Source organism: Lucilia sericata, unplaced genomic scaffold, assembly GCF_015586225.1.
Source record: "Lucilia sericata isolate MDLA Ls3-8-SP2 unplaced genomic scaffold, ASM1558622v1 Contig000947F_arrow, whole genome shotgun sequence".
Taxonomy (NCBI): Eukaryota; Metazoa; Arthropoda; class Insecta; order Diptera; family Calliphoridae; genus Lucilia; species Lucilia sericata.
This window is the reverse complement of record NW_023994932.1, coordinates 120,643-148,217: the sequence shown is the minus strand read 5'-3', so window position 1 is coordinate 148,217 and position 27,575 is coordinate 120,643. Positions and strand designations below refer to the sequence as shown.

Here is a 27,575-nt window from a genome sequence, read left to right as displayed (position 1 = left end):
TAGTATTTTTATTACCACTTAAATCCATAGCTTGCTTTACTAAAATTAATTAATGTGAAATTAGTAGTTTTTAAATAAAATGTTGTTGTGATTTACTAGTAGTTTTTTTTTCTCAAAATTTCTGTTGAAACTTTTTTTGTCGAAAAAGTCCAAAAACTAGTCGAAAAAGTCCAAAAAACTAGTCGAAAAAGTCCAAAAACTAGTCGAAAAAGTCCAGTGTAGTTATTACAAGTTACGACTTAGTTACGACTTTTCACATATTTCAAAAAGTCGCATAAGAAAAGTCGACTTTTCATTAATTGCAAAAATTCCTTATATTTATGTGCAAAGTCCCGCCCATAATAGGGAATAAATGTGTTTGTCTCTTAACCTCAACAATGTAAATTTAAGTGGGGCAATAAATAGGAACCTCGAATTTGTGAACATTTTTGTATGGTTCTTGATAACGGTTATTTTAACGACCAACATTCATTTAGTATTACATAGTTGCATTTGGTAAATCACTAGAATTTAACATACAAAGTGAATGAAAACTAAAAAAGAAGAAGATGTAAACAAAAAAATTTCCTTTGTTTTGCTTATCGCAAAATCTTGTTTTTTTCGAAGAAATATTATTAGTTGAACTAATTAAATGCGCTTTGTTTTATAGACAACGTTAACAGTAATACAAAAAGGATATGTTTACATTTTAATCAAAATTAACCAAACATTGTCAATATGGCGAACAATGAACGCGATAAAATCTTTAAATCATGGTCGGGTATCAGTGAAATTGCCCTCATAAAGGAAGTGGCTACCAAGGGAGAATACATACAATTATGCATACAATATTGGGCACGTAAACGTAAAATGTCTGTGACCGAATATGAATTATTCTTCCATGATGTTGTGCAAACCTATGTGAATCGTTTGTTAACGGAACGTTTAGTATGTAAAGCAGAAAATGTTCTGCGTAATGTACAAAGAGACGTAAAATGTTTTTACTATCAATTCGCCTGCGAGTCCAATGATCCGGAATTAAGAGAACTTTTAATGGAACATTTGATGAAAAGAGAACCCTGTGATGACTATGAACAATTAATGCAAAATCTAAAATTTCATTGGGAACTGTTGCAACAAATAAAACAATCAGAAACTATTATGGGCAATATAAAAAGCATATGAGACGTGTTAATTTAGAATCGTTAATGTCCTTGGATTCGGCTACTCAACAAAGACTTATGATAGAGTTATATTTTGAGACTTATAACACAAGTCTTCTGCAACATATTAATAAATTTGTTATGTGGGACTTTTTAGTTGAAACTAAACAGCTTGAAGAGATTATACGTTGGTGTCGCATACAACTTAGCCCCAAAGATCCCCAACCTATTAAAAATCTAACAGAATTGGAATTGAAATATTCACAATGGACTTTGGAAAGTGAATGTATAAATATGCTTTACGCTCGCTACAAGACATTAGCGATAATGTTCTAAGAAATTATTTTGCTTCAGCTGGTTATTTCTTTGAAGATGAAATAAATTCTGTACCAATAGTATTACAACGTATCAGTCTGACAGAAAGCTTTCAACAAAACAACGATAATATACAATCTTTGCCATTAGCTCGTTTTATCTTCGATCAAAAGCTTTACTATTTGTTACTATACGATTTTGTGGGTCAGCGTCAACTTGAAGAGTTATCTGAACTGTTAAGCGAACATAGGCCTTTGTTGAAATTTCTAGTGGCTTTAAAGGCTAATTCTTTTCAGAATTTAGAAGGATTTAAGGAGGTAAGTATATTTATAAACGTAATCTATGTATTTTAGAGGGTGAGTCGTTATAACAGCACGAACACATGTTTATTTATAAAATATGTTATGTTATGTTTGTAAGTCCAATCTGTCGACTCTAAAATAAATGTTAACTAACTTGAAGTTTGTATTCAGGTACCAGATTCGAATTCAGCGCTGCTCAGTTCTTAAGAAAATTACACTTTGGTTTCTGGGTTTTTGGATTTTTTTGTTAAAAAAATATTAACATTTTTATTTCAAAGTGGTCAAAAACACATTGCGGTCAGAATTTCTAAAATGTTTATAACAAAAATTTCAAAACTATTTTACAACAAATTTTACTTTTAAATTGTAATACTCTCGGAAAACTTAAAATTTCAGATAAGCTTTTATGCTACAAAATATTTAGAAAGTGTTGGCGTTGATTTTGAACAAGAACAAGCACTTGCTACTCTATTTGAGTTTCTTACGACCGAACCTTCCATATCGAATTTACAATGTTCGGCCACTTCAGGCACGCTCAAACCACTGACCTATCTTAAAATCATACATCATCAACAAAGCGAAACAACAAATACTATCGAACAGGGTCTACCAAATGTTTATGATCTTTTGAACACCTTTAAAGAACTCGATTATAAACGTCTAACAAAAGATGCCAATTTATATGGAAAATTTTCAAGTTTTTCGGAACAACCCAAACAAGATGGTAAAACAATACTACCGTACACTTGTCGCTTAAACTTTTTACACTATATCAAACAGTCGCGTTGTTCCTATGCGGTTTATTTGATGCTTTTGGAACAATTGCAAAATTATGCCCAAATTACTGAGACGCATCTTTTCAGCGCCTGTGAATGTGTCTATGATATGGCGCTACAATCTTCATCTTCCGATACAGAAGTTATTACACACTGCATAGCATTTTGTGAAATGCTGGGCTTCGATACGCAACAGCTACGTTGTTTTTTAAAACTCAAGAGATGTCTTACAAGTGGTGTCGAGGGCAACGGTCAGCACTCACAAAATATAGTTTCTATACTACAAAAATCAGAACGTTTTTTAATACAACGTTTGGAAAAGGAACGTTTATTTCCCTTGACTGATTACTCGGCCATAATGTGTGTTAATGCTATAGCAAAGAGCGTGAATAATACTGGCAGTGAACAAGTGTCTTTGGTAATGCAACACTATGCCGCACTTAATGATTATTGGCGCCTTTTGGTGCTATTGCAATATTTTGAAATATCATTAGACCAAATTAAACAGTTGGTTAAATATTTCACCATACAACCAATGGGTGAACATTTGCTAAGGGCCTTGGCCTTTGCTACACAAATAAACGAGCGTAATACAGGAATTAAGCGTCGCACAAGTCTAACAAGACGTCAACTGAAACAAAATAAACAGCGTAGAAAGGAAAATAAAACAGGTGTTACCACCACCTCCATGGAAACAATGACATCTTCGTTTGCTTCTTGCCATGAATCAGCGAGTATTGTTAATGATCTGGAACCCAACAATGATCGTTTTGTAGCCGACTGCAGTAATGGTGGCCCCGATCTCTTTGCTCTTATTATACTATTTACAAATGCCAACAAAAGCAATGATAATGAAAAAATAGACGATATAAACAAATTCCTCGAATATATGCAACAAAAACATGAGCGCACAACGACATCAACTGTTGTTAACTATTTAAGGACAGCGGTGGAACAACAATTGCCCATAATGGCTGTTTTAGCAGCCTCAATATATGTTAAAGATAACTGCAATTTGGTATGGTGTTGGCTCGTGTGGTTAGCGGTGACTACCAATCAATGGAATAATGTTTTAAGATTGGCAGTGGGTATTAATATACATTCATTTCCCTGGAATCTTATAGAACAGTTAGTAAGACAGTGCCAAATAAAAACTTTAGTGCGCAGCTTTTATATTTTTTATCCTCAAAACGCTTTAATACATCTCTTCAATTTTATGCATCTAACTTTACAAGGTGAATTTGGTGATAAAGCTGTACATGAGCTACGTTTGTATGCTTTGGCCTGGAGTAATGATGAAGTGCGTTTACCACTGAATCCCTGGTCAAAACGGGAAAAACTTATGAAACGAACAATATGGCTTTTACTTTCACATTTAAAGAATAATTTCGAATCCATTACGGATCAAATGAAATTCCTTACATGTGTCTGTCAATCTGGTCTCAGTGATATAACCTCTCAGCTAGACTTTTGTTTATTAAGGGGTTTCTGTGAAATTCTGCAATTGGCTGGTAACGGAGCCACACAAAGATTCCCCTTAAACTTTATAGAATTGATACAAAACGAGTCGGGAGAAAACAAAGAATATGAACGTGTGTTAAATTGTGTGCTGGCCGCAAAAGAATATGACATTGCCATACGTTTGGCCACCCATTTACACAAGCCAATCAGTGATATTGTCTATAGCAAATGGGTTAACTCTTTAGAATTGCAATTGTCTTTGCCCACAATGGAAAATTTTGATAATTATAAATTTCCCTTTGAGCAATATGAACAAGAGGTTGCCGCACACTCCTTGCCACCGGAAACGTTAGTAAACTTTCTGCTTTACGCTTCCTCGCGCTTGCCTACGCAAGCTTTCCGTTCACGCTACTATGTACTACAAAAAGCTCTTAATGTTATAAAACATCATCACTTATTTCCGAATGAATCCTTTGATCGTGATCAAATAGAATATGATATGATTATAAACTATCTTTTGCTGGGAGAGGAAGATGCCGCCACACTGACTTTGTATCATTCCGAATATTATGAAGAAATTATGTTATCTGAAAGATGTGTTCTCTACAAATCATTTCTGGAATTGAAGGAATTGGCTGGCATAGATGATTTGAATATAAGCAGCAAAATCGTTTTAAATAATACTCAAAAAAATCGTTTAGAATCTTTATTACATCGTCTGCTAGATGACGGCGATATAGTTGAGGCCCTACGACTCCAGGAACTCTTTGATGTGCGTCCTTTGGATTTGCGTTTTGTGGTATTTTGCATGGCTTTGGCCGAATCTATGTCAAATATATACGCTATGTCGCCAGATGAACGACAGCTTTTGGCTGAGATAGAACGTTCCTCATTTTCCAAATTTACAAAACGCACACTTTGCGCCACTTCAGGCGGAGGTAGTGGTAGTTATTTATCAGACAGCTGCTCGACCTTAGAATTCGAAGAAATACCTTCAAAAGAAAAGCAAGAAACATTGGCCGTCCTCCAGGGTATAGCGTCGAAATTAAAATTTGGCGTTACCATTGCCAAACGAGTCATTTGTTGCTATCGCGCTGCCATGTATTTGGACAAAGAATACTTAGATGTTTTGCGCACCAAAGATGTGCAGATATTATTGCAGAGTATAGCTGAAGAGGGTTGCTTGCACCGCCTGTTAGTAGTCAGTGATATATTGACTTCTACTCATATGGAACCTCAAGAAATTGCCGAACTATTGGCCTTTGAAATCACTACTGCCGTTGTACGACCACGTTTCTATATCTTCAGTCCAGACCAGCAAGCTAAACATATGTTCCGTAATGCCGATCTCTGGGGTTATAACATAGATAGAGATTTGCATTTATTTCTCGAACTAACACCCGATCGCACTAAGTTAGGCGCTTGCCTGTTGGAATATTGTGATGCTTTAAAATTGTACCGTAAATATCAGGACAACAAGCCATTTGAAAAAAATGTATATTTCGAACGTTTGGCCGAAATTATAGCACAATACGGTCAACCTAATAGCAGCGGCTCAGGAAATAACAACAACAATTCCAATAACAATGATGCCAATCAAGCTGCACGGCCTCCCCAAGTATTATCACATAAAAAACAGAACATCATTTACGTAGAACTCTTAATCAAAGCCCATCAAGCGTTTGTACACGAATGTTCCATGGAGGGTATAGCAAATGTCCTAAATCGAGCTAAAGTTTTAAATTCAATACTTGCCCAAGCGAAATCTTGGTCCTTGATAGTGCGCATGTTAATAGGCATTGGACGTTATCGCGAAATGTTCTTTTGTTTCGATACTCTTATAGAAAATGAACAATTTGAATCTCTACTGGGACAGTTTGATGTCGAGAAGACTATTGGTTTGAGACAAGCTATTTTAGCTTATCTACGTGAATATTGTGATCCTCAGCAGGGTAAAGAACTTTTTAACTTAGCCGCTCTAAACTTCTTGATGTACAAAGACTTGGCCGAGTTATGGGAACAAGATGCTGCAGAAATATTGAATAAAATTTATAACACATACCACTTGTCTGATGATGTCGACTGCAAATTAACAAAACTTAAATGTAATTCGGATATGATTAATCTACTTAATTCATCACTGGAATATTATGTACATGCTACCGAAAATTATTTGCTAGACAATAAGCTTTTGCTGGCTCAAAAAAGTGCCTCGCTAGCTGAACTAACAGCCATGCAAATAGATTTGGCTAATAGAGCTTTAGAAAAAGCAACATCGCCAGGTGGTCTTCATCTCTGCATATGCGTGATAAACCTTAAAACGAGGGAACAATTTAAAATATTGGTCAACAATGAATTAAGGTATTTATTTATTTATCTATTGCTCCAAAATATTAGAAATAACCTTTACTTAGTGGTCCTCAGAATATATAGATAGATAGATAGATAGATAGATAGATAGATAGATAGATAGATAGATAGATAGATAGATAGATAGATAGATAGATAGATAGATAGATAGATATAGATATAGATATAGATATAGATATAGATATAGATATAGATATAGATATAGATATAGATATAGATATAGATATAGATATAGATATAGATATAGATATAGATATAGATATAGATATAGATATAGATATAGATAGATATAGATATAGATATAGATATAGATATAGATAGATATAGATATAGATATAGATATAGATATAGATATAGATATAGATATAGATATAGATATAGATATAGATATAGATATAGATATAGATATAGATATAGATATAGATATAGATAGATAGATAGATAGATAGATAGATAGATAGATAGATAGATAGATAGATAGATAGATAGATAGATAGATATAGATATAGATTATAGATAGATAGATAGATAGATAGATAGATAGATAGATAGATAGATAGATAGATAGATAGATAGATAGATAGATAGATAGATAGATAGATAGATAGATAGATAGATAGATAGATAGATAGATAGATAGATAGATAGATAGATAGATAGATAGATAGAGATAGATAGATAGATAGATAGATAGATAGATAGACAGTTAGATAGATAGATAGATAGATAGATAGATAGATAGATAGATAGATAGATAGATAGATAGATAGATAGATAGATAGATAGATAGATAGATAGATAGATAGATAGATAGATAGATAGATAGTAGATAGATAGATAGATAGATAGATAGATAGATAGATAGATAGATAGATAGATAGATAGATAGATAGATAGATAGATAGATATAGATAGATAGATAGATAGATAGATAGATAGATAGATAGATAGATAGATAGATAGATAGATAGATAGATAGATAGATAGATAGATAGATAGATAGATAGATAGATAGATAGATAGATAGATAGATAGATAGATAGATAGATAGATAGATAGATAGATAGATAGATAGATAGGTAGATAGATACTATTTACGATCTTTTCTTCTTCTGCATGAAAATTATTTGAGAAAGAAAGTTATACTATTTACTATTTTTTCCTGTGTACACAGAAACGCAAAACTCCTTCATTATTAACAAATTTAACTTCTTTTTTAAGTGTATCTCAAACATTAATTCTAAGTCGAGCTTATGCATACGATATCAATTGGTCGGAAGCTTTAATATATCAATTTGTTATAAAATTAAAACGATCATACTTGAACGATTTCTTACAACAGGTGGATATAACCGATGATATTATTGAAAATGCCATAAAATGGTTAGTCACTTTGAGACCATCAAATACCTGTATAGATTTTTAATCTGATCATTACATTATTTTATTTTAGTTTTCAATTACAATGTAATCAACAGACAATAAGCAAAGAAATGGAAGCACATATTACTGAACTGATAGATTTGGTGCAATCAGTTACACTCAAATATAAGCTAGCATCTCTACTGACTCTCAAAACGACAATATTATCTTTAATTAATGATCAAACTATCCACTATCTAAGAGATATGAAATTTGGTCGCAGAGAAGAAAATCGAAATACTTAAAAGAAAATTAAAAATTTATTAACCAATACAAATGAATTATGCTGCAATTATCTTATAGAGAATATATGTCTTCATTTTATAAAGTTTATAATAATTAAATATTTTTTAGTAATACATAAATAAATTATTTACATATTTGTTATATTAAAATTTTTTTCTTTAATTACAAAAAATACTTCTTGAAGAAGTTAAAACTAATAAATCGACCATCTTGATCTGTTTTTGGAATAGAAGGTAATAAATTGGTGAAGAAAAAAATCATATTTTGTTTATAAAATTTAAGTAGTTTTATTAATAAATTAAACAAGGTAATATTCTATAATTATCTATGTAATGTTTTTTATGTGTTGAATATTTATTTAATGACATTTTGCTTATTTTTTATTGTATTCTAAATGTATTCTTTATCTTTACTAAACTTGATTTATTTTAGTTTTTCAATTTTCATTAAATTAGGTCCAAACGCAAAAAAAAAGAAGAATATTATTTTAGATTTTTAAATGTGTGTATGTTATATTTAAGTATTCATTAATAAGAAGAATGAGTAAGGAGAGTATTTAAATGATTGCCTACATCCATCCATTCATTCGTTCTAATTATGTTTAACGTCCTCATAAAAGGCTGGTAGCTCCGATTGTAAACGCAATAAACGCACATATGTTACTAGACGCCAATCCTGCGGATCATCATTCGTCTGAACAAACGTTGAAGTATAGGAGACTAGCTCTTGTGAGCCATCCTGATCTAGATCAGCTATTATCATAGAATTTTCTTGATTATTTAGATCGGGCTGGCAGACAACCTCTTTACGATCGTTGCGACAAAATTGTACAATATTACTTTGCGAGGTATTCTCAATGCGTGTATCGGCACCAATAAATAAAACCAATATTACCGTTTCCGTTATGCGTTGCATATTGTAATTATCCATTAACAAACCTCCACCACTAGACGACTTTTGTTTTGTACCATTTGTTGAGGGTGAAGTACTGCGCTTAAAGCGCATAGTTTCCAATTTTATATTATATGATTCTCTACGCTGGATAAGATGATCGAATGCATCAAATTCTTCATTGGTCGTTTGATTGTCGGTCAGGTCACGGCGTCGTCGTTCATTTTTGTGATCACTATTAGCGCGAGTATTACTTTGTACGTGATTCTGTTTAAAAGAGGATTTGGTTGCATTATCTTTAGGGGTTTTTACTGATTTCGATTTTGATTTGGACGTCTGTGTCTTTTGAAATGTTTCATTACCACGAGGATTACTATTAGATGTTGCCGCTTGAGTATTTGTTGTTTCTGAGCTTATATTCCACTTCCAAAATTTCATAACAAAGCCCGACATATTGGGCTTGGTATTTTTAAAATGCCATTGGGCGGGTACCATGCCATACATACCACTGCTAGTGAAATTACGCAGTGTAAAGACTTTGCCATTGCGATTTTCACTCAGAATTAGTGTGACATTACAATCCTCTGGACATTTGCCGCGATTTTCTACCACTAGTTCTCGGCCGCTCAGAGAGTAAATATTACGTTGAGAATCTATATCTTTGCGTTGGCCATAGTGGCGATGTTGGGAAATTTTTGAAGCAGGCACAAGTTTTTGACCCATTAACGACTTGTTGGTTATAAGGGAGAACAGTTCAGCCAATGTTTTTGAGCGCTGAGCTTCTGTGTTGTTATGTATACAATTAAAGGAAACTGTCTGAGCATTTTCCAATTGTAATTTGCGTAAAGTATCACACTCTATAACTTTGAAACCATCACCTATGGGTTGACCACTACGACCCGATAATATTCTCAAAAAATTTCTTTGCTCGAGGCTGTGACCATTTTTATTAGCCACATCGCCTTTACGCATATAATGTTTAGTTCTTTGCTCCAACGTAACACTTGTAACCAACAAAATATCCATAACGCCATCGTTATCCAAATCGGGTAAAATGACGGGAAAATCAAGTGCATCAACTTTATGTACAGATCTTTCCTTAAATTTCCAATGCCATTGACCTGATACAGGATTTATGGCACCCAACTCGCCATACTCATCAATGACTAAACAATCAGGACGACCATTACGATCGACATCTAGTAAAGTACAATCTATAGCTACAGGTTCATCGGTCATCTCATCAAACCAAGCGACCGCTCCTGAGCTGCCAATTAGCGATATAATTCCGTTACGTTTGGAGTTGTCCGGTCGAAATTCGGGAAAGAAAGCATCACCACGATATAAGAATATCAAATTATTCTCCCAACTACGCAGACCACTCACGATATTTACACCACCCTTTAGTTCGATTTTAGTGTAATTATTATACCAATTATGGGTTTTTATGCGATCAACTGGCGCCGGACACGAACCATCCTCACTGCAGGGTATTACCCAAACAAATATAATTACCGTAAGAACGCACAACAAAAGCGATGCAATGAAACAGCAACGTCGGGCCGGTGACATTGGCTCATTCAACTGCAGATCTTTGGTTGATTCACTGCCACCCAATATGGCCACATTATCAGCATCCGTTTGATTACGTTCATCATAATCACTGTTGAAACTTGAGAAATTATTGGTCGCATCACAGGGACCGCCATTGGCATCGGCATTACTGCCCATATCCGACATCATAACTGAACGTAGATATGTATTTTGCATGCTGTTATTTTGAATGCTGTTCTTTTTATGTATCCCGTTCGCTGCAAAGTTAGATTTAAATATTTAGTAAAATATTTTTGTAATAATTATTCTAAAAGAGCTTTAGTAATATTTAAACGTTTAATTATGAATTTAGTTACAGAACACGTTCATTGCAATTATAATGAATTTTTTCATTATAATGTAGTTGTCGCATATGGACAAATCCAAATACATATACAAAATATTATCTACTGTTTACATACCCACTGCTGTAGTAGTTCCCACTTTTATTGAATTGGGATATAAATTTCTTTCCAACTGTCGTTGACGTTCAATTTGCAATTTACGACGATTTTGCTGATACGACTTTGGTTGTAAATTAAGTGTTGTGGGTGGATTGCGTCGATTATTCGTATTTATTATATTCAAATCGAGTCGTTGTTCTTTTTGATGTTGCTGTAGAAATTGTTTTTGTTGTTCCTGTAACTGTCGCAACGGACAATGTTTGGTTGAATTGTGAATTTCTTCTTCAGAATCAGAATCTGTCATCGCCTGGCTCAGTGGAGCATAGATGGCCTGATGTTGTGGTGTTTCCATTGAAAGCATTTTAACTATATGTGTACACCAAAAAATATGTATGTTAATTGAGAAAAATCAATACTACACACACCACACTACATTAACATTCATATATGGAAATAATATTCATACCAAAACTCTAACGTAAATATTGTGTTTTTGTCTCAACATCCACATATTTTGTTTATTTAACACATACAGAATGGAATTATAGAATTTATAAATATGCAATTTTATTGCGTTTTGTTTATTTATTTATGAATATTATAAATTTTTAGAAGAATAACATTAAAGAACGGATACAACTTAACAGTATTTATTTTTACAAAGAGAATGGTTGTAAATAATGGTCTTATATAAATACTACTATTTTTAACAATACTGAAGTGTTAATAAAAAAGTAGTTACCAGACTAATGATTATAATTTGGGTGTTTCCGTCAAACTTTTGTCTGCTATTTGTATTCATTGCCCCGGTTCTGCATTTTTCTCATCGAGGAAAATTTTAGGAAAAGATTGAAATCAAAATTGTAATATAGTTTAATTAGCCTATTGTGGCTTTTTATATTACTTGTTTGAATAATTAAATAAAAATATAATTTTAAATAAATTAAGTGAATTAAATAAGTAAAATAAATAATATAAACAATAAATAAAAAATATGAAAATTTATAATAAAATTAAGAATAATATTATTATATATATTATGTATATACATATATACAAATCCTGCTATTTTTTCCATATCGTTAAAAATTTTAAAAACATTTTATGTCGCTGACGAAATTTTTAGTATCTGCGCCGATAACATTTGTTGGCACAGGTCTCTAAAAAAGGCATTTTTTCACCCCAAAAAAAACACACAAAGAACTGGCAACTCCACACACAATCAATAATTTTTTGTGCAAACAGATTAAAAATAGGCATTTTATTTTTCGCTGTGACGCTTTTTATAAAATTCTGTAAAAATTAATAAATTAAAGAAAAAAAGAATGGTGCGTGGCGGTATGCGAGGCGGTCGCCCAATGCGTGGTCCAATTAGGCCACCATTTAAGAAAACCTTTGTACCACGACATCCGTTCGATTTGACTCTTGCCGAGGTAGTTTTTCCCAAAGTGTCTCCCGCTGTCGATGATGGAGCTTTAACTGCGGTAATAAAAAATAATAATTATACAAAAAATAGAAAATCCTCAATATAATAAGTATATTTTCAGTCATTGTTAAAGCGCAATCAGGATTTAAGTCCAACTCCGGCCGAACAGACTGCTGTGGGCAATCTAGTATCTAAAGTACAATCTGTGCTCGATAATTTAATTGTGGCCCCGGGAGATTTTAATAAATGTGTAAGTAATCTATAGCTGTAATCAGAGTATAATAATTTAAAAATCATTTTGTGGTTTCTAGCAATTGGAGGAAGTTCGTCAAGTTGGTTCATTTAAGAAGGGCACCATGTTGACTGGCAACAATGTGGCCGATATTGTTGTTATTCTTAAAACGGTACCCTCAAAAGAATCCGTTGAGGAATTAGGCAAAAAAGTAGAGGCTGATTTGAAAAATGCCATGAAAACTGAGGTGCTCACCAAAGCTGATCACATCAATACTACCTTCCATGATCGTGGTTTCGACATATTCAATACACAGGCTAAAGTGCGCATACTTATTACGACCATACCGCAGAATATGAGAAAAAGTGAACCGAACATGTTTCCTGATCCAAAAGTAATGCAAGCTCACTTGGCAGCTATAAGGCACACACGTTGGTTCGAAGAAAATGCCCATCATTCATCTATTAAAGTGTTAATACGTATACTCAAAGATCTCTCCAAACGTTTTGATGCTTTCTCTCCTCTGTCTCCTTGGATGTTAGATTTAATGGCACATTTGACTATAATGAATAATCCCTCGAGACAAGCTCTCCCCATTAATCTAGCTTTCAGACGTGTTTTCCAATTGCTATCGGCTGGTCTTTTCTTACCAGGTTCTGCTGGTATAACAGACCCCTGTGAGCCTGGTCATAATCGTGTCCACACCGCCATGACTCTGGAAGAACAAGATTCTTGCTGCATGACTGCCCAAACTTTGCTACGTATTTTAGCTCATGGCGGTTATAAGCAAATTTTAGGCATGGAGGGCAATTCTAACATTGTTAAGGACATGTCTGTGTGGAATGGAGTTGTGGTATCACCACTGGAAAGGGTCTATGAGAAGCCTACGGACAAAAAGGATGGCGAAGGTGATGAAGATATGGAAACAGTGGAAAACGATAATGTCATGGATGAAGACTCCGGCGATCAGTAATATACCAAAAACACAGCGTTTTTATATCTCTATAAAGTAAAGCACTTAAATAACCCAATATTTATTTTCCATTTAAAAGGTATTTGAGATTATCAAAATAATACAAGCGCAAAATTGTGTAAATTAAAACAACTTTTAATTTGAAAATCTTTAATTTTCACTATAATAAATCAAGAAATTTGTATTAAAATTTCGATAAGGAATGAATTATTAATTTAATATTAAGGTCTTACAACTAAAATTGTGTACTTTCCATTTTAATTATAATATCCCACGTTAAAGGATTATCTCTTTCAATATCATCACTAAGTTCAGAACCCACAACGTTATCAATAAATTCAGCGCTTATACCATTAGGTTCGCTGACCTTTATACACAAATCTTCCATATTTATAATACGACCAGCTTTTAAATCTTGAGATGCCACAATAGATTTACCCAATTTTATACGACAATCCATTTCACAAGGTAGAATGCACCTCTCTTCTCTACCATTAGGATCAAATGAATCTAAAGCTTCCTTAATACTTGGTGTTTTTGGCAGTAGCGCAAGAATTTCATTGTCCAATAGTTCCTGTGGATTAGACTTAACATTTAACATTAACTCATTTACATCCTCTATTAACTTGGCCATTTCTGAGGGTTCTAGAGAACATTTGTGATCGGAACCTTTTTGTTGTTTATCCAAAGTAAAGTGTCTTTCTATTATTCTAGCACCTAGTAAAACAGCTGCTTTGGAAATGTCTACGCCAAGTTCATGGCCTGAGTAACCAATCACACAATGAGGAAATTTATTTTTTAAGGTGGTAATCATTTTTATTTGGGAATTTTTGGCTTCCGTTGGATATGAGGAAACACAGTGCATTAAGGCGTAATTTGTTTTCTTTGCATTGTTCATAATTTCCGCAATACGTTCGATAGTTTCCATTGTTTGCATGCCCGTTGATATAACAAGAGGACGCTCCAATTTGGCGGCTTTTTCTAAAAGTGGAAAGTTATTTGCATCTCCAGAGCCAATTTTAATAAAAGGAACATTTAGCATATCCAATTGTTCTAAAGAAACCTAAAAAATAGTGGTTAATGAAAATAGCTGCTCTGAAACACTCAACAGCAACGTTTTATATAACAGAAAATCAGCAACGAGATTTAAAAGTTATGGGGAAGAAGAAAATAATCTAGTCTATTAGTATGAACAAGACTATAGTCCAAACTTATAGACATAAATTTTTCAACAAAATGTTAAAACAAGGCTACAGTCAGTATATATGTATGTATATTTCATTTTAGACTATAGTAGAGACTCTAGACTATAGTCTATATCCTAGTCTAGATTATGGTCCAGACTCTATACTAGATTATACTCCAGACTTGATTATAGTCCAGGTTCTAGACTAGATTATAGTAAAGAGTATAGATTAGACTAGACGATAGTCCAGACTAGACTATATACTAAAATGTAGTCAATACTATAGTGCAGACTAGACTTTAGTTAATAGTATAGACCAGACTGTATTCCAGATTATGGACTACACTATAGTCCAGACTATAGACTAAAATTCATTCCAGACTATAAAAATACTATAGTCCAAACTATAAAAAATACTATAGTCTATAGACTATAAAATAGCCGTTGTATGTATGTAGTATAGGCTATGTATATAAATTTTGCTGTTGTAGGGTATGTAAATGATATTTACCTCGTCCATGGCAGAAGCTGTAAAATCAATACCAATTTCTTTGCAAAAACATTGCAACTCATGATACTGTTGTATGTTGAACTCCAAATACTGCTTATGTTCACCATACGTTTTACCCCACGAATGTATACTTTCATATGGTCGACTTAATGCTGATTCGGTAAATTTTGCTTCAAGACATGATTTTTGAAATTTAACACAATCACAGCCAATTTTCTGCAAGACAAACAGATTTTAATAATACACATATGTACATACATATATGTACATAATTTTAGTTATTGTAAGCATTCGACAATCGATAATACATGTATGTACCTTTGCCTCTAAAATCATTTTTTTAGCCAATTCTAAACATCCTTGATGATTCTGTCCGATTTCTGCTATAAAATACACTTTATTCCCATCTCGTCTGATCAAAGTTTCGCCCAAATTTAGTGAAATCATTTTTTATTTAGTTAATTTCTGAAGATCCTTGAAAATATAATGATCAATTATTTCTTAACTATTTATTAATTGAATTTAAAAATGTTTGTTTTGTAAAAGAAAGACTTAAAATTAAGAATGGTTCTTTAGTTTCTTTAGGATGTTAAAAAAGCCGAAATAAAATCTTAATTAAAGCTTTAAATATCACATGATCATTCATATGAGACACTTCTTTACCTACTTATACTGCTGCTGTTTTTTTTTTTTAATTTGTAATAAATGCCTTTAGTATAAACTTTTCAAATATTTTATTAGTGATATTTATTATTATAAATAAAGGAAGTGATAATATTTTTACATTAATTTTTCGCTAAAACGACGAATCTTTTACTACAATAAAAAATCTGGATGTGATAATCACAAAGTACTTTGTGGTAATGTTTACTTTGACATATATTTAATAATAAAAAAATGTCAAATGAGTAACTGTCATTTATTAATGGCCCATCCAACGAACAAAACCACTTTTATATTTCTATCACAATTAGTTACGATGAGGGTATATATAATTTCGCGTTGATACACTCCCCGATATATTTATAAGACCAAAATGATTTTGGTCGTAAGTCGGGAACTATTGGTGCAATTATCGAATAATTTGGCAAGCATATTTGTTGAGCTAATGTACATTTTTGTGGTATAAAAAAATAAGATTCGGTTATTTAATATTGAAAATAACGGTACTTAAAATGTATATTCGAACGAAATAATTATAAGACCAAGATATTTTTTTCAAAAATTTATGGGTTATTGTACGTATTTTTAATAAAGAGACTAAACCTGTATTTCATCGTATTTTTGTATTCATTTTATTTTTATGAAAAATACTTTAACATATTTGATTAAAAAATAACCTTCATAAAAAATGTTTAATTAAAATTTTACGTTGAGATATTGCGGGGTAAAATTTTAATATAATTTTTATTTAATGAACTTGTGCTTTTTAATTAAGTTGTGCTTTTTTTCGAAGTTTATATAAATTTTCAGTACAAATATACCTACTTCAAAATTAATTATGGATAGTAATGCTCCTAAGTTTTTAAAATATATACACCCTGTGTTGATTTTTGAATTTGAAAAGCAAAATAGTAAGCCAGATACAAAATTTCAAAGAAAATTGCACAACTAATTTATTGAAATTAAAATATTTGTATAAATATATAATTTTACTTAAATTGTTTAATTTCAATTTAAAAAGTTAAATTTATTTTGTTTTTTTTTTTTCAAATATACATATTTTTTCGATTCGAAAAAAAAATTATATTATAATCTTCCACTTAAACAGATTGATTAAGGTAATTTTTAAACAGAACACATTAAAATTTAACTGAAAATACCCTAAATTATTGTATTCACCCTGTGCTTGTCGCTGTTAATTTTGCTCGGCGAAGGAGTCTGATATTTGTTTTTCTTTTCCGAAGATTTTTTGTAAAATAAAATAAAAAGTTATTTATATTATAATTACAATTTCTAGTATTGAAAATATAATTTAAATATTTTCTATATCTATATTTCTATTATATTAATTAAAAATATATTATAAATTTTTAACAGTATGATTTAGACAATTTTTAAACTAAACACATACAAATTTTACAAAAAATATATTGTAGTATAACAGTTTTTACTTTAATTTATTTATTGATTTAAATCATAATTGTTAATATTAAATTTTTATTTGTATGTAAACTATTCATAAGTAGAAATTTATAACCGATTATGGCTTATATAGATAGGCTAGGTAATAGGAATAAAGAAATTGACAATGAAAAATAGTTACATTTTCCTAATCACTCTGTTTCATAGAAGACGATTAAAAATTTTAAGAGAAAATGGTTGTCCATTCCAATTTTTTTAAGAAATTTAGCCGGCTTACAGAAAATTCACAACGCCGCCGAAAATTTTAGTGTCAACCTCCAACGCAGTTAATTTTGGTCGACGCAGGTCTTTGTGTGTTCGTTCGTTCTTCGAATTCGCCTTCGTTTCTGGTAGCTGTGAAAAAATCTATTAAAAATATTAAAAAAATAAGAAAACGAGGGACACACATTACAAATTTTGCAAAATAATCAAGTGAAAAACATTAAATTCAATTAATTCGAAAGCCAAAAGCATTCGAAAAATAAAAAATAGACAAATTTGCAAGTTGAAAATAATAGAAAAAATAAACCCACCAATCAAACGAACGACGACCGACCAACGCTCGATATATTAAAAGAAAGAAAAAACGCAGCAAAAAGAGAACAAAAGAAAAAAAATATGGTTGACATAATAAATATTGACAGCATCATATCACGGCTCTTGGAAGTGCGTGGGGCTAGGCCTGGCAAGAATGTACAATTGTCGGAGAGTGAAATAAGAGGCTTGTGCCTTAAATCACGCGAAATCTTCTTGTCTCAACCTATACTGTTGGAATTGGAGGCCCCATTGAAAATTTGCGGTGACATTCATGGTCAGTACTACGACTTATTGCGTTTGTTTGAATATGGTGGTTTCCCACCCGAGTCAAATTACTTATTTTTGGGCGATTATGTTGATCGTGGCAAGCAGTCCTTGGAAACAATTTGCTTACTGTTGGCTTACAAGATTAAGTACTCGGAGAATTTCTTCTTGTTGCGTGGTAATCACGAATGTGCCAGCATCAATCGCATCTACGGCTTCTACGATGAGTGCAAACGTCGCTACACCATTAAATTGTGGAAAACATTTACCGACTGCTTCAATTGCTTGCCGGTAGCTGCCATTGTGGACGAGAAGATATTCTGTTGCCACGGCGGTCTCAGTCCAGATCTCACAACCATGGAGCAGATCCGTAGAATTATGCGTCCCACTGATGTACCAGACCAAGGTCTATTGTGCGATTTGCTGTGGTCCGATCCCGACAAAGATACCATGGGCTGGGGTGAGAATGATCGTGGTGTAAGTTTCACATTTGGAGCAGAAGTTGTAGGTAAATTTTTACAGAAGCATGAGTTTGATTTGATTTGCCGTGCCCATCAAGTGGTAGAGGACGGATACGAGTTCTTTGCAAAACGCCAATTGGTTACACTGTTTTCGGCACCCAACTATTGCGGTGAGTTTGACAATGCAGGAGCCATGATGTCCGTAGACGATACTCTGATGTGCTCTTTCCAAATATTGAAACCAGCTGATAAGCGTAAAAAGTAAATGATGATTTAGTTAACTACTAAAAAGCGAAATACTTCCTTTGTAATTGTACATCAACATCATACAAACAAAACATAAACACAAACAAAAATATAAATAGAATAAAACAAAAAACATCCTCCCACTAAACCCTTATCTCCTTTTATTCCCACAAATTTCAGAAGCTATCTTCCCAACACCCACCTTTAATTGGACACTATTAATCATTCATATCTGCTCTTTACACCACTTTCCTCTCGTCAACTTTTACTTAATCCTACAATCATTTCTAATGTCTTGCATGATAGAGCATGTACAACTTTAGTTTAAACTAAAAACATTGGATTTGAATCGTGTAATATTAAACAAAATCTATGTTTTAATCAAATGTGAGTGATTTTTTATGTGAAGATTTCAAGTATTTGCCAAAATAAAATTAAATTAGACATCATGACACACAAAATACAAACAAATTAAGATCTTTTTACTCCAAAATACGGCACATAGTTTTAAAACTATGTATAATAAAGAATTGAACGTAAAATATTTAGTAACAGCAAGAGGATGTGTTGCATATGGAATAGAGTGCAGTCATCAATATTTATAAAATGTAGTAGACTATTGGTTTTTTCTGCTCTAATTTTTCTATTTTCTACTTGTATTATTAGATTATTTTTTATTTAAAATATTGGACGTGTTTTTTTTTCTAATTTCTCTACATATACCTTTATAACTTGTATTCTTATCAAATTTACTTATAAATTTAAAATTTGACCGATTGATCTAATCTATAAATTGACCTTCCTCCCCCACTCCCCCGTTTTCCCATCCACATACTTTTTATGATGTAAACAAAACAAAAATACAAAAACAAGATGTGTTTTATATAAATATATTTTCAACTAAAAAAAAAACAAAAGAAAACAAAAATATTCATTAATTATATTCAAAATCTGTATTATTAAAACAACTACATGAAAATATCCTTTATATTGAATAAAAATAAAATAAAACTAAAAATGTAAATTAAATATGAATTTAGTTCTTAGCAAACTCAACATTAAATACTTTCTCACATACATATAGCTTAAAATAACAATTTCAACAAAGAAAATTCCACTTAATTAATATGTAAATATCTATGATTTCAGTAATGGTATCCTTTCATTTTGCATTTAAAACGTATTACTCATTTTGCCTCAAAAGATTTTTTCTTTAATATCCAATTTATTAACGCAAATGCTATTTTTGGCTTATAAAAACAGCAATAACATGATTAACTCAACCATTTGTACTTACTCACAAACTGTGGATACTATTCTCTGATTTTATTATAATACGTATTCGCAACAAATTATACTACATAGAAATAATATGAAAATATATAGATACGTACACAACACACTTCACACTTTTATTAGAAAAATTTTATTTTCGAACACACCCATACACATACACAAATATTCAATGTATACTCACCATTATTGTGTTTATCTTAATTCCAATAGTGGTATGTACATATATATATCGAATTGATAATCGAAAATTTAATATTTGCAGCTAACACCATGAAGTAAATTTATAGTTCTCGGTTAAGTGGTCGACACATATTAAGATGGGATTTAAAAAAATTGTATAACCGAATTTAGCTCCTTAATATTTTAAAGTTGTTAATCAGTCTTTTATATACATATGTATAACTAACTCAAATGTGCTAAAGATCGAAATGAATTAATGCTCTGACTACTCATTCAAAATCTTAATGCTTTCGCTATACATTCTATAGAGTTAATCCTCAAGATAACGCATTCTTCGTAGGAATGAATTCTACTGAAAGATCATTATTATTGTTATAACTTGAATAAAAGAACAACTTTTAATGCGAACGAACATGGCTAGGTAAAATAATGAACCAACTTGAACATCTTATCTTAAAAATTGCGACCTGTTGTTTGATTACAAGGATTACATGGACAAACGGATAGATTCTGAAATGATTCTCAGCCGAATAGTATTTTTGGTGGGTGTAAAACCAATATCTATTTACATTACATATATCAGCACAAACCCATTGGAGGGTACCTCACTAAAGTGTTGTAGGGCAGGCATACAAAATCGAATTTTTTAAATAGTACTAAAGTAATTTTTTAGGTTTTAAAGTACTAAACTAATTTTCAGCTAGACAAGATAGAAAGACTATTGACTAGACTGGAGACGAGATTATACTCTACACTATAGACTAGAATATAGACTGTACAATAGACTTAACTATATTACAGACTATACAATAAACCAAACAAGGCTATAGACTATATTATATATTAAACAATAAAATCCCAGCAAAAAATAACTTCCAAAGAAACGAAAAAGAAATAGAATTTTCTCCATGGAAGTACTTGAAAAGACCTGGAGAAGTGATAATTTTAACACAGACTTGTCATAGGAGGGATGTTCTTTTTATTTGATTCCAAATTCTCTACTTCTCAAGAAGTCATTTTTATGCTATTTTTTGGAAGTTATTTTAAAGTGAAATTGTATTACAAAAAATGTTTAACTCTTAAAAATGTAAGAACAAAAAAATATATCTTTAGCATTGAAAAATAGAATTATTTTCGCTTCTTCGGAAGTCCTTAAACATCACCTCCACAAAAAGTATAAAAATTCTCTTGTGCTACTTTTGAAGTGGTGATACATGCTTTGGAAGTACTTCCTTTTATTTTTGCTGGGATAAGATAGACTGGACTATAGATTGGTCTATTGACTACTCTGTTAATTATTAACTACTCTGTTAATTATTCATCAACAGTTTTTAAAAAGAACCAAAAAGGTCGTAGGGATACCGCGGTACTAAGTACTGCATTTTTCATGCCTGGTGTAGGGTATAATATAGCGATAGATTCAAATCTATATTTCATATATTTTAATAACACCTTAAAGTAGGCTATGAAAACTAATGTCTGCCATATATTACCGTTATTGCTTAAAAAACCTCCAGTAACCATATCATTATGTCAACTTGCAATGCACTGAAGTGGCAACCGAGCTACAAAATCGACCGATATCTGTATTTGCACCAACTCCAATTTAGAGTCAAATCAATAAACGTACTTTCTACTACTTTTTAAAAAAGGTAAGTGTTACAAAAAAAGTTTTCACGCACTACATCTTTGTTAAGAAAATACCCAATACATAATTTTTATATTAATGAAACAAATCTATGTAGTTTACTTTTATAATAGTTTTATTATGGTATATTTTAAATCCATAATAAATGGATCGAATCTCCTTAAAGCGTTACTAAAGCATATTTTTAAGTTTTAAAAAAAATCATATACTATGTAATCGATTTCTCAATAGCAAACCGACAATATACGTTTAGGGTTTTATTCAGCACTAGTCGAAACCATTTCATTTTGTACAGCATCTCCTCCTCCACTTGCAACAGCTTGTACATTCGACTCCGTAATATGAGTGTTCTGAATACCTTCTTCTAGAGCAACAACTTCCGAATATTCTGCAACAGGCTGATGACTTTGCTCAACTGGTGGCGGCATATTGACATCTTCGCCCTCTTCTTTAGCACCATTACTGTCATTAAGGTTGACATCGTTTATGGATTCATTATGTGAAGAAGGTTCTACTAGTAAATCTGGATTGATGCCACGAATAATTTCAGTTAAACGTTGGATTTCATTGCGCGCATCATCCAGTTCACTCTGTAAATAGGCTATATTGTCGGCCTGAAGACGAGCATCTCCTAGATTTTGTAGCAAATATTGAGTGGGATCTTCTGGACGTTCCTTAAGAATGCGTACAAATACTTTTGTAAGCGATTCAATTATTCCGCCACGCTCCAAGTAACGTCTATATTCATCTCTTTTAGGATCGATTGGCTAGAATTATGAAAATGTACAATTAGTTACCAAATGTAGAACGTGTTGGCAAAAATTTCCATTTTCCCATATTTACTTTAAATGCCATATTGTCGGCTTTATTGTTAGCAATGGACGGTTCGTTTAAAAAAATACAACGCGTGTATGAAGTTACAATTCTAATTCAATTTTCTTTTCACTTAAAAATAACTGTTCTATTTAAAGAAACTGGAATGCTAAAACATAAAAAAACTTCTTTTTTGTATATGCAAAAATAATGGGTAAACAAAAAATGTTTCTGGCTCAGAGTCCTGCGTCGACAAAAATGAACGACGGCGGTGGCTGACACGAAAAATTGCGCCGGGGCCTAGATTAGTTTTCAGCTTTTTTAATTTTTCAAGTATATTAAATATAAATGGAATCCGAGTGATACAAAATTGGAATTTTTAAAGCAAATATTTAAAAAATTGGGATTATTTAAACTGTCATATATAAAACAGGGACTTAATACAATTTGCAAAAAATAGATAATCAAAAAATGTTTCTGGGCTTATACAAAAATTTGCTTACAAAATTGCCACTTGTTTGGAAATAATAGTGTTTCTGAGTATGATATACATAATGTAGTGTTGACAACGCTTTATAATATTGGTGGGAATTTATACCAGATCGAAATCACCGTTATGAGGCACAAATTGTGGTAACATAATCGTTACCAACAAATCTTAGAATTAACCCTACAACCAAATTTAATCTAATATGAATAATAAAATAAATATTTGTTATTTAATCTATTTCAAATTTACTGCCTGTTCCTCTAAATGCGAACGTATATTTCTTTCTCATTTTATAATGAAAAAAAAACTTGTTCGTTCGTATTTAGAGTAACAGGCCCTAAATGAAGCAAAATTTTTATAATTCAGAATGAATATAACATTTAATAAAAACGAATGAAAAACTTTAAAGTATGTAATAATTTAACATTTCATAGAAATCATTCACTGATGAATGAATTCAATTACATCGAAAGCTTTAATCTTAGGATATATAAAATTTCTGAAATTCTTAGGCACCTCCGTAATTCTTTAGAATTTATCAATTGCTGTTCCTAAGGGTTTCCTCTCCGCAGGCTCAAAATTCATCTGAATCCGTTCGACCAATTTTGTGTAGTTGTGCCCGTAATTCTGTGTATCCACTCAGAATACGTCATACTAACTAACTAAAATTGTCTCGAAATTGTTTTTTACTATACATTGTCCTTCGATATCGTTGAAATCCAACGATACAGTAGCTCCCCTGTATTATTTGAAAATACTAAGAAAGCAGTGATGTATTCTTTTTACATAAAAATAAGAATATGTATATTTTATGAATACACAAGGTCTTTGTGTCTACTCATAATTATATGCGCATGTCTTTAATATATAGTACATACATATAGTTTGTCTAGAAGACAGTCCATAAACCATTTGACCAATAAAATAAACATTGGCAATTTAATAATTGTATTAAAAAGGTATTTAATTTATTTTAACAATCCTAAATTGCAAATTTTGAAACTTGAAAAATTTTCAGAATGAAATCATTAGAAAACACATTTGTTCGTGGGCCATCACCCTCATATTCAGACGAGGTCAACTCGGAGAACGTTATATCAGCTACACTACCCATTGGTTCTTTGCACCAAATGGAAAGGGAGACAGTAAAAGCACGAAACAATCATGACTTTTACAATTGTCATAGTCAACAGCAGCAGCATCCATTGCATCATTACGATGATGCCACTAAGCCTATTAAACAAGGACGCAATACTTTTGCATTTTGGACTATTGTCATCATACTTTTAGTACTGACGGTGGGTAATTTGCTGTTGACTTTAACGATTATAGGAGTTTTGCACTTGGGCAAAGGAATTCATGGCATGGAATTGATACCCGAAGAGGATGTAGTGAAGTTCTATGGAGACACCGATCTAGATCGTATATTCTCTAAAAACATTGGACAATTTGAGGGTTTCGCCGATGAACCAGTAACAATAACGGGTGAGGATGCGCCTGTCTATGTACGCATGCATCATCGCAACAGTCAGAGCGTCAATCGTATGGTCATGGATAAGATGGGTGTTCAGTTTCGTGGAATTAATAGTTTCGAGGTTAAAGATCCCATCAATGGTGATTCCATATTTACCACACATCGTCCGCATTACAATATACCACATGGTGCCGAGACATTAATATCCAAAACTAATAGCGCCAGTCGTATTGTTAGTCCTATCGATAAACCACTATCTTTATCATCTTCGGATAATCGCATATTTATAAAAGGATCCGAGGGCATTCACATGGATTCATCAAATGTCTATATGCAATCTGAAAATAATATTCAAATCAATTCGACTCAAGGCGGTATTTATCTTGAGGGAGGTTCGGCCGGAATTTTTCTGGACATTAGTAAAATTCCTATAGTTAATTCAGAATTGGGTCTACGCACAGGAAGTGTACAATACAAATTGTGCGTTTGTATGCCACAAGGTATTGTCTTTCGGATCGCCATACCACGTGTTCATAATGGTTCTAAGGTGTCTTGTGCTCATTTCAGTGGAAAACATGATCCATGTACTGTGAACTGAATTTTCATATCATAGAGATTAAAAATATAAGATATATATACTAATAATAATTATAAATATATTACCGTTTACTCCCATTTTATGTACTTAGAACACATATTTAAATTTAAATAAAAATATTAAAAAATATACATATAGCGAAAAATTTTTGTTCAGCATTTATATTCGTTTAAAGCTAAGTTTAATTTCCCAGAAAGAATTTTAAAATTAAATTCTATGCAAAATACTTAATGATACTGGCAAGGTCCACTTGCCTTTTTGTACCAAAACAGTTTGGTGCTCTCTTAACATGACATTTGTTGATTGACACCATGATTTCCTTGATCTAAACTGCATCGGATGATGTTATTTGTTTATTTTGAAAGATAGTATATAGTTCTAGTTTCTTAATGCGTGCATTTAAGATATTGATTTGATTTTCTCTTGCTTTCTTTTTTCCATTTAATTCGCTTACTTGGGCTACCAAAGTAGAAAGAATATTTGAAATTTTTAGAATTTCTGACGGTATTTGCTCCTTTAAATGCAAATTCAGCGTGTTAATCATAGTAGTGAGCACTTCTACTTGAGACTTTAAATCCTTAATATCAGATTTAATTTCTGAGATACCAGTTGGTATAGAACAAAGTATTTCCTCTTCACACTCTTTTGTTGTTGGGATTTCACTTTTACATTGATAGCAGAGATTGTGGCTCATCTTTATTATTTTCTTATATTTTCTTATATGTATTTTTTATTGGTTTTTGATTATTTTATTAAGCTTTGAGTTTTGTTCAATGACGCTAGCTCTCTAATCTATAATTATTGAAATTAGTTAACACTGGGTTCTATATTCTTAATCTATATACATATCGTTCATTTACTACAAGACTGGCATAATCCAAAATTAGGGTTTTTTAAACTGAGCGCTAGAAAATATGCTTCATACTAAAATCATTCATATAGATCAAATCAAATTTCAAATATGTGAGATCGATTTTTGTTGTAAACGTAAAAACTAAAGCTCATGTTATCACGAATATTAGACAAATAAATATTAAATTTCAATTTAGATTAGAAACATATGTATTAATCCTACTATTGGAATCTGGTTCAGTTTTTCAAATCCATTGACTTGTTTAAAAAACATTTTGCTCGAAACGACTTCTTTCGAATTATGCCAGTCTTGTAGTAAATGAGCGATATGTACAAACAATATTTAAGTACCGTAAGCGGTTTTATTAGTTACTTAGTCGTGTAAAAACATCTTGCAAGGATGTATAAAAATGGGAACAATAATTAACCCAATAAACCGAAGATGGTAAAAACAAAAAAATCTATCTATCTATCTATCTATCTATCTATCTATCTATCTATCTATCTATCTATCTATCTATCTATATATCTATCCATGTATCTATCTATCTATCTATCTATCTATCTATCTATCTATCTATCTATCTATCTATCTATCTATCTATCTATCTATCTATATATATATATATATCTATCTATCTATCTATCTATCTATCTATCTATCTATCTATCTATCTATCTATCTATCTATCTATCTATCTATCTATCTATCTATATATATATATATCTATCTATCTATCTATCTATCTATCTATCTATCTATCTATCTATCTATCTATCTATCTATCTATCTATCTATCTATCTATCTATCTATCTATCTATCTATCTAGCTATCTGTCCATCGGAATGCATTTAATTTTCCATAGAAGCTCTAATAATTATATGTGAGGGAATTCCTCTGAAGAATTAATGATACTTTAAAAGTTACTTCAATTCAAAAAAGTGGAAAAAGGAAATAAATTTTTGCAAAGATTTGGGCCTGATTTAATTTTTTAATAAATAAACATGAAAATAAATACCTTTAGATTGATGGTCGGCTTTTCTTCAGACTTAGATTCTTATAATCTTATTATCATTTATCGATAGGTCGCAGTGATGTTAAATTAACTGAAAACGTTGACAAACTTCGATCTTTGGATAAGCTGCAACTTGTTCAGCATGCGATAAATATTCTGTCAAATTTTAATTTAAATTCATAAAATGGCTTTAATTAAAACTCCAAAAACAACAACTGCTGGAAGACAATATTGAACTATGTTTATCCGCATATGCACATATTTACATTCCAAATTGGTAAATACCAGTAATGTTATATGATTGCAGCATATTAAAAGTTCAGTT

The 27,575-nt window shown here is 31.7% G+C and overlaps 7 protein-coding genes across 8 annotated transcripts; 4 read left to right on the top strand and 3 right to left on the bottom strand.

The window, feature by feature from the left end:
* The first annotated feature begins 258 nt into the window (after nt 1-258).
* On the top strand, nt 259-8,175 carry LOC119609212. Its single transcript, XM_037963930.1, is given in 6 exon segments — nt 259-1,153; nt 1,156-1,422; nt 1,425-1,774; nt 2,156-6,357; nt 7,588-7,749; nt 7,820-8,175. Coding segments are annotated over 6 exon segments (5,631 nt in total). The 5' UTR covers nt 259-717; the 3' UTR covers nt 8,034-8,175.
* A 129-nt stretch (nt 8,176-8,304) lies between these two features.
* On the bottom strand, nt 8,305-11,590 carry LOC119609213. The gene is made up of 3 exons (XM_037963931.1): nt 11,389-11,590; nt 10,941-11,288; nt 8,305-10,736 (listed from the first exon to the last, which is right to left on the bottom strand). The coding sequence occupies exons 2-3, from the start codon at nt 11,281-11,283 to the stop codon at nt 8,626-8,628; spliced, it is 2,454 nt and encodes an 817-aa protein (XP_037819859.1). The 5' UTR covers nt 11,284-11,288; nt 11,389-11,590; the 3' UTR covers nt 8,305-8,625.
* A 510-nt stretch (nt 11,591-12,100) lies between these two features.
* LOC119609197 (interleukin enhancer-binding factor 2 homolog) lies at nt 12,101-13,685 on the top strand. Its single transcript, XM_037963908.1, has 3 exons — nt 12,101-12,406; nt 12,470-12,598; nt 12,660-13,685. The coding sequence occupies exons 1-3, from the start codon at nt 12,248-12,250 to the stop codon at nt 13,551-13,553; spliced, it is 1,182 nt and encodes a 393-aa protein (XP_037819836.1). The 5' UTR covers nt 12,101-12,247; the 3' UTR covers nt 13,554-13,685.
* Nucleotides 13,686-13,750: 65 nt separating this feature from the next.
* On the bottom strand, nt 13,751-16,174 carry LOC119609198 (sialic acid synthase). 2 transcript variants are annotated; one of them, XM_037963911.1, is made up of 4 exons: nt 15,918-16,174; nt 15,569-15,724; nt 15,251-15,466; nt 13,751-14,616 (listed from the first exon to the last, which is right to left on the bottom strand). In XM_037963911.1, the coding sequence occupies exons 2-4, from the start codon at nt 15,695-15,697 to the stop codon at nt 13,789-13,791; spliced, it is 1,173 nt and encodes a 390-aa protein (XP_037819839.1). In that variant the 5' UTR covers nt 15,698-15,724; nt 15,918-16,174; the 3' UTR covers nt 13,751-13,788. The 2 variants fall into 2 exon arrangements, with proteins under 2 accessions (XP_037819839.1, XP_037819838.1); XM_037963910.1 differs by having other exon boundaries at nt 15,914-16,173.
* A 1,472-nt stretch (nt 16,175-17,646) lies between these two features.
* On the top strand, nt 17,647-20,279 carry LOC119609185 (serine/threonine-protein phosphatase alpha-2 isoform). The gene has a single exon (XM_037963896.1). The coding sequence runs from the start codon at nt 17,993-17,995 to the stop codon at nt 18,899-18,901; it is 909 nt and encodes a 302-aa protein (XP_037819824.1). The 5' UTR covers nt 17,647-17,992; the 3' UTR covers nt 18,902-20,279.
* A 1,824-nt stretch (nt 20,280-22,103) lies between these two features.
* On the bottom strand, nt 22,104-23,087 carry LOC119609186 (c-Myc-binding protein homolog). Its single transcript, XM_037963897.1, has 2 exons — nt 22,850-23,087; nt 22,104-22,773 (listed from the first exon to the last, which is right to left on the bottom strand). The coding sequence occupies exons 1-2, from the start codon at nt 22,859-22,861 to the stop codon at nt 22,264-22,266; spliced, it is 522 nt and encodes a 173-aa protein (XP_037819825.1). The 5' UTR covers nt 22,862-23,087; the 3' UTR covers nt 22,104-22,263.
* A 1,048-nt stretch (nt 23,088-24,135) lies between these two features.
* On the top strand, nt 24,136-25,508 carry LOC119609184. Its single transcript, XM_037963895.1, has 2 exons — nt 24,136-24,268; nt 24,328-25,508. The coding sequence occupies exon 2, from the start codon at nt 24,329-24,331 to the stop codon at nt 25,379-25,381; it is 1,053 nt and encodes a 350-aa protein (XP_037819823.1). The 5' UTR covers nt 24,136-24,268; nt 24,328; the 3' UTR covers nt 25,382-25,508.
* The last annotated feature ends 2,067 nt before the right edge of the window (nt 25,509-27,575 follow it).

What these genes read in the sequence shown, in the direction of transcription:
- LOC119609213 (XM_037963931.1), bottom strand. Translation starts at nt 11,283, where the DNA reads ATGCTTTCAATGGAAACACCACAACATCAGGCCATCTATGCTCCACTG. An exon ending in GGGAACTACTACAGCAGTGG is followed by an intron (nt 10,737 to 10,940) that starts GTATGTAAACAG and finishes CTAACTTTGCAG; the next exon opens with CGAACGGGATACATAAAAAG.
- LOC119609197 (XM_037963908.1), top strand. Translation starts at nt 12,248, where the DNA reads ATGGTGCGTGGCGGTATGCGAGGCGGTCGCCCAATGCGTGGTCCAATT. An exon ending in ATGATGGAGCTTTAACTGCG is followed by an intron (nt 12,407 to 12,469) that starts GTAATAAAAAAT and finishes GTATATTTTCAG; the next exon opens with TCATTGTTAAAGCGCAATCA. An exon ending in CGGGAGATTTTAATAAATGT is followed by an intron (nt 12,599 to 12,659) that starts GTAAGTAATCTA and finishes TGTGGTTTCTAG; the next exon opens with CAATTGGAGGAAGTTCGTCA.
- LOC119609198 (XM_037963911.1), bottom strand. Translation starts at nt 15,697, where the DNA reads ATGATTTCACTAAATTTGGGCGAAACTTTGATCAGACGAGATGGGAAT. An exon ending in AAATGATTTTAGAGGCAAAG is followed by an intron (nt 15,467 to 15,568) that starts GTACATACATGT and finishes TTTGTCTTGCAG; the next exon opens with AAAATTGGCTGTGATTGTGT. An exon ending in CAGCTTCTGCCATGGACGAG is followed by an intron (nt 14,617 to 15,250) that starts GTAAATATCATT and finishes ACTATTTTTTAG; the next exon opens with GTTTCTTTAGAACAATTGGA.
- LOC119609185 (XM_037963896.1), top strand. Translation starts at nt 17,993, where the DNA reads ATGGTTGACATAATAAATATTGACAGCATCATATCACGGCTCTTGGAA.
- LOC119609184 (XM_037963895.1), top strand. Translation starts at nt 24,329, where the DNA reads ATGAAATCATTAGAAAACACATTTGTTCGTGGGCCATCACCCTCATAT.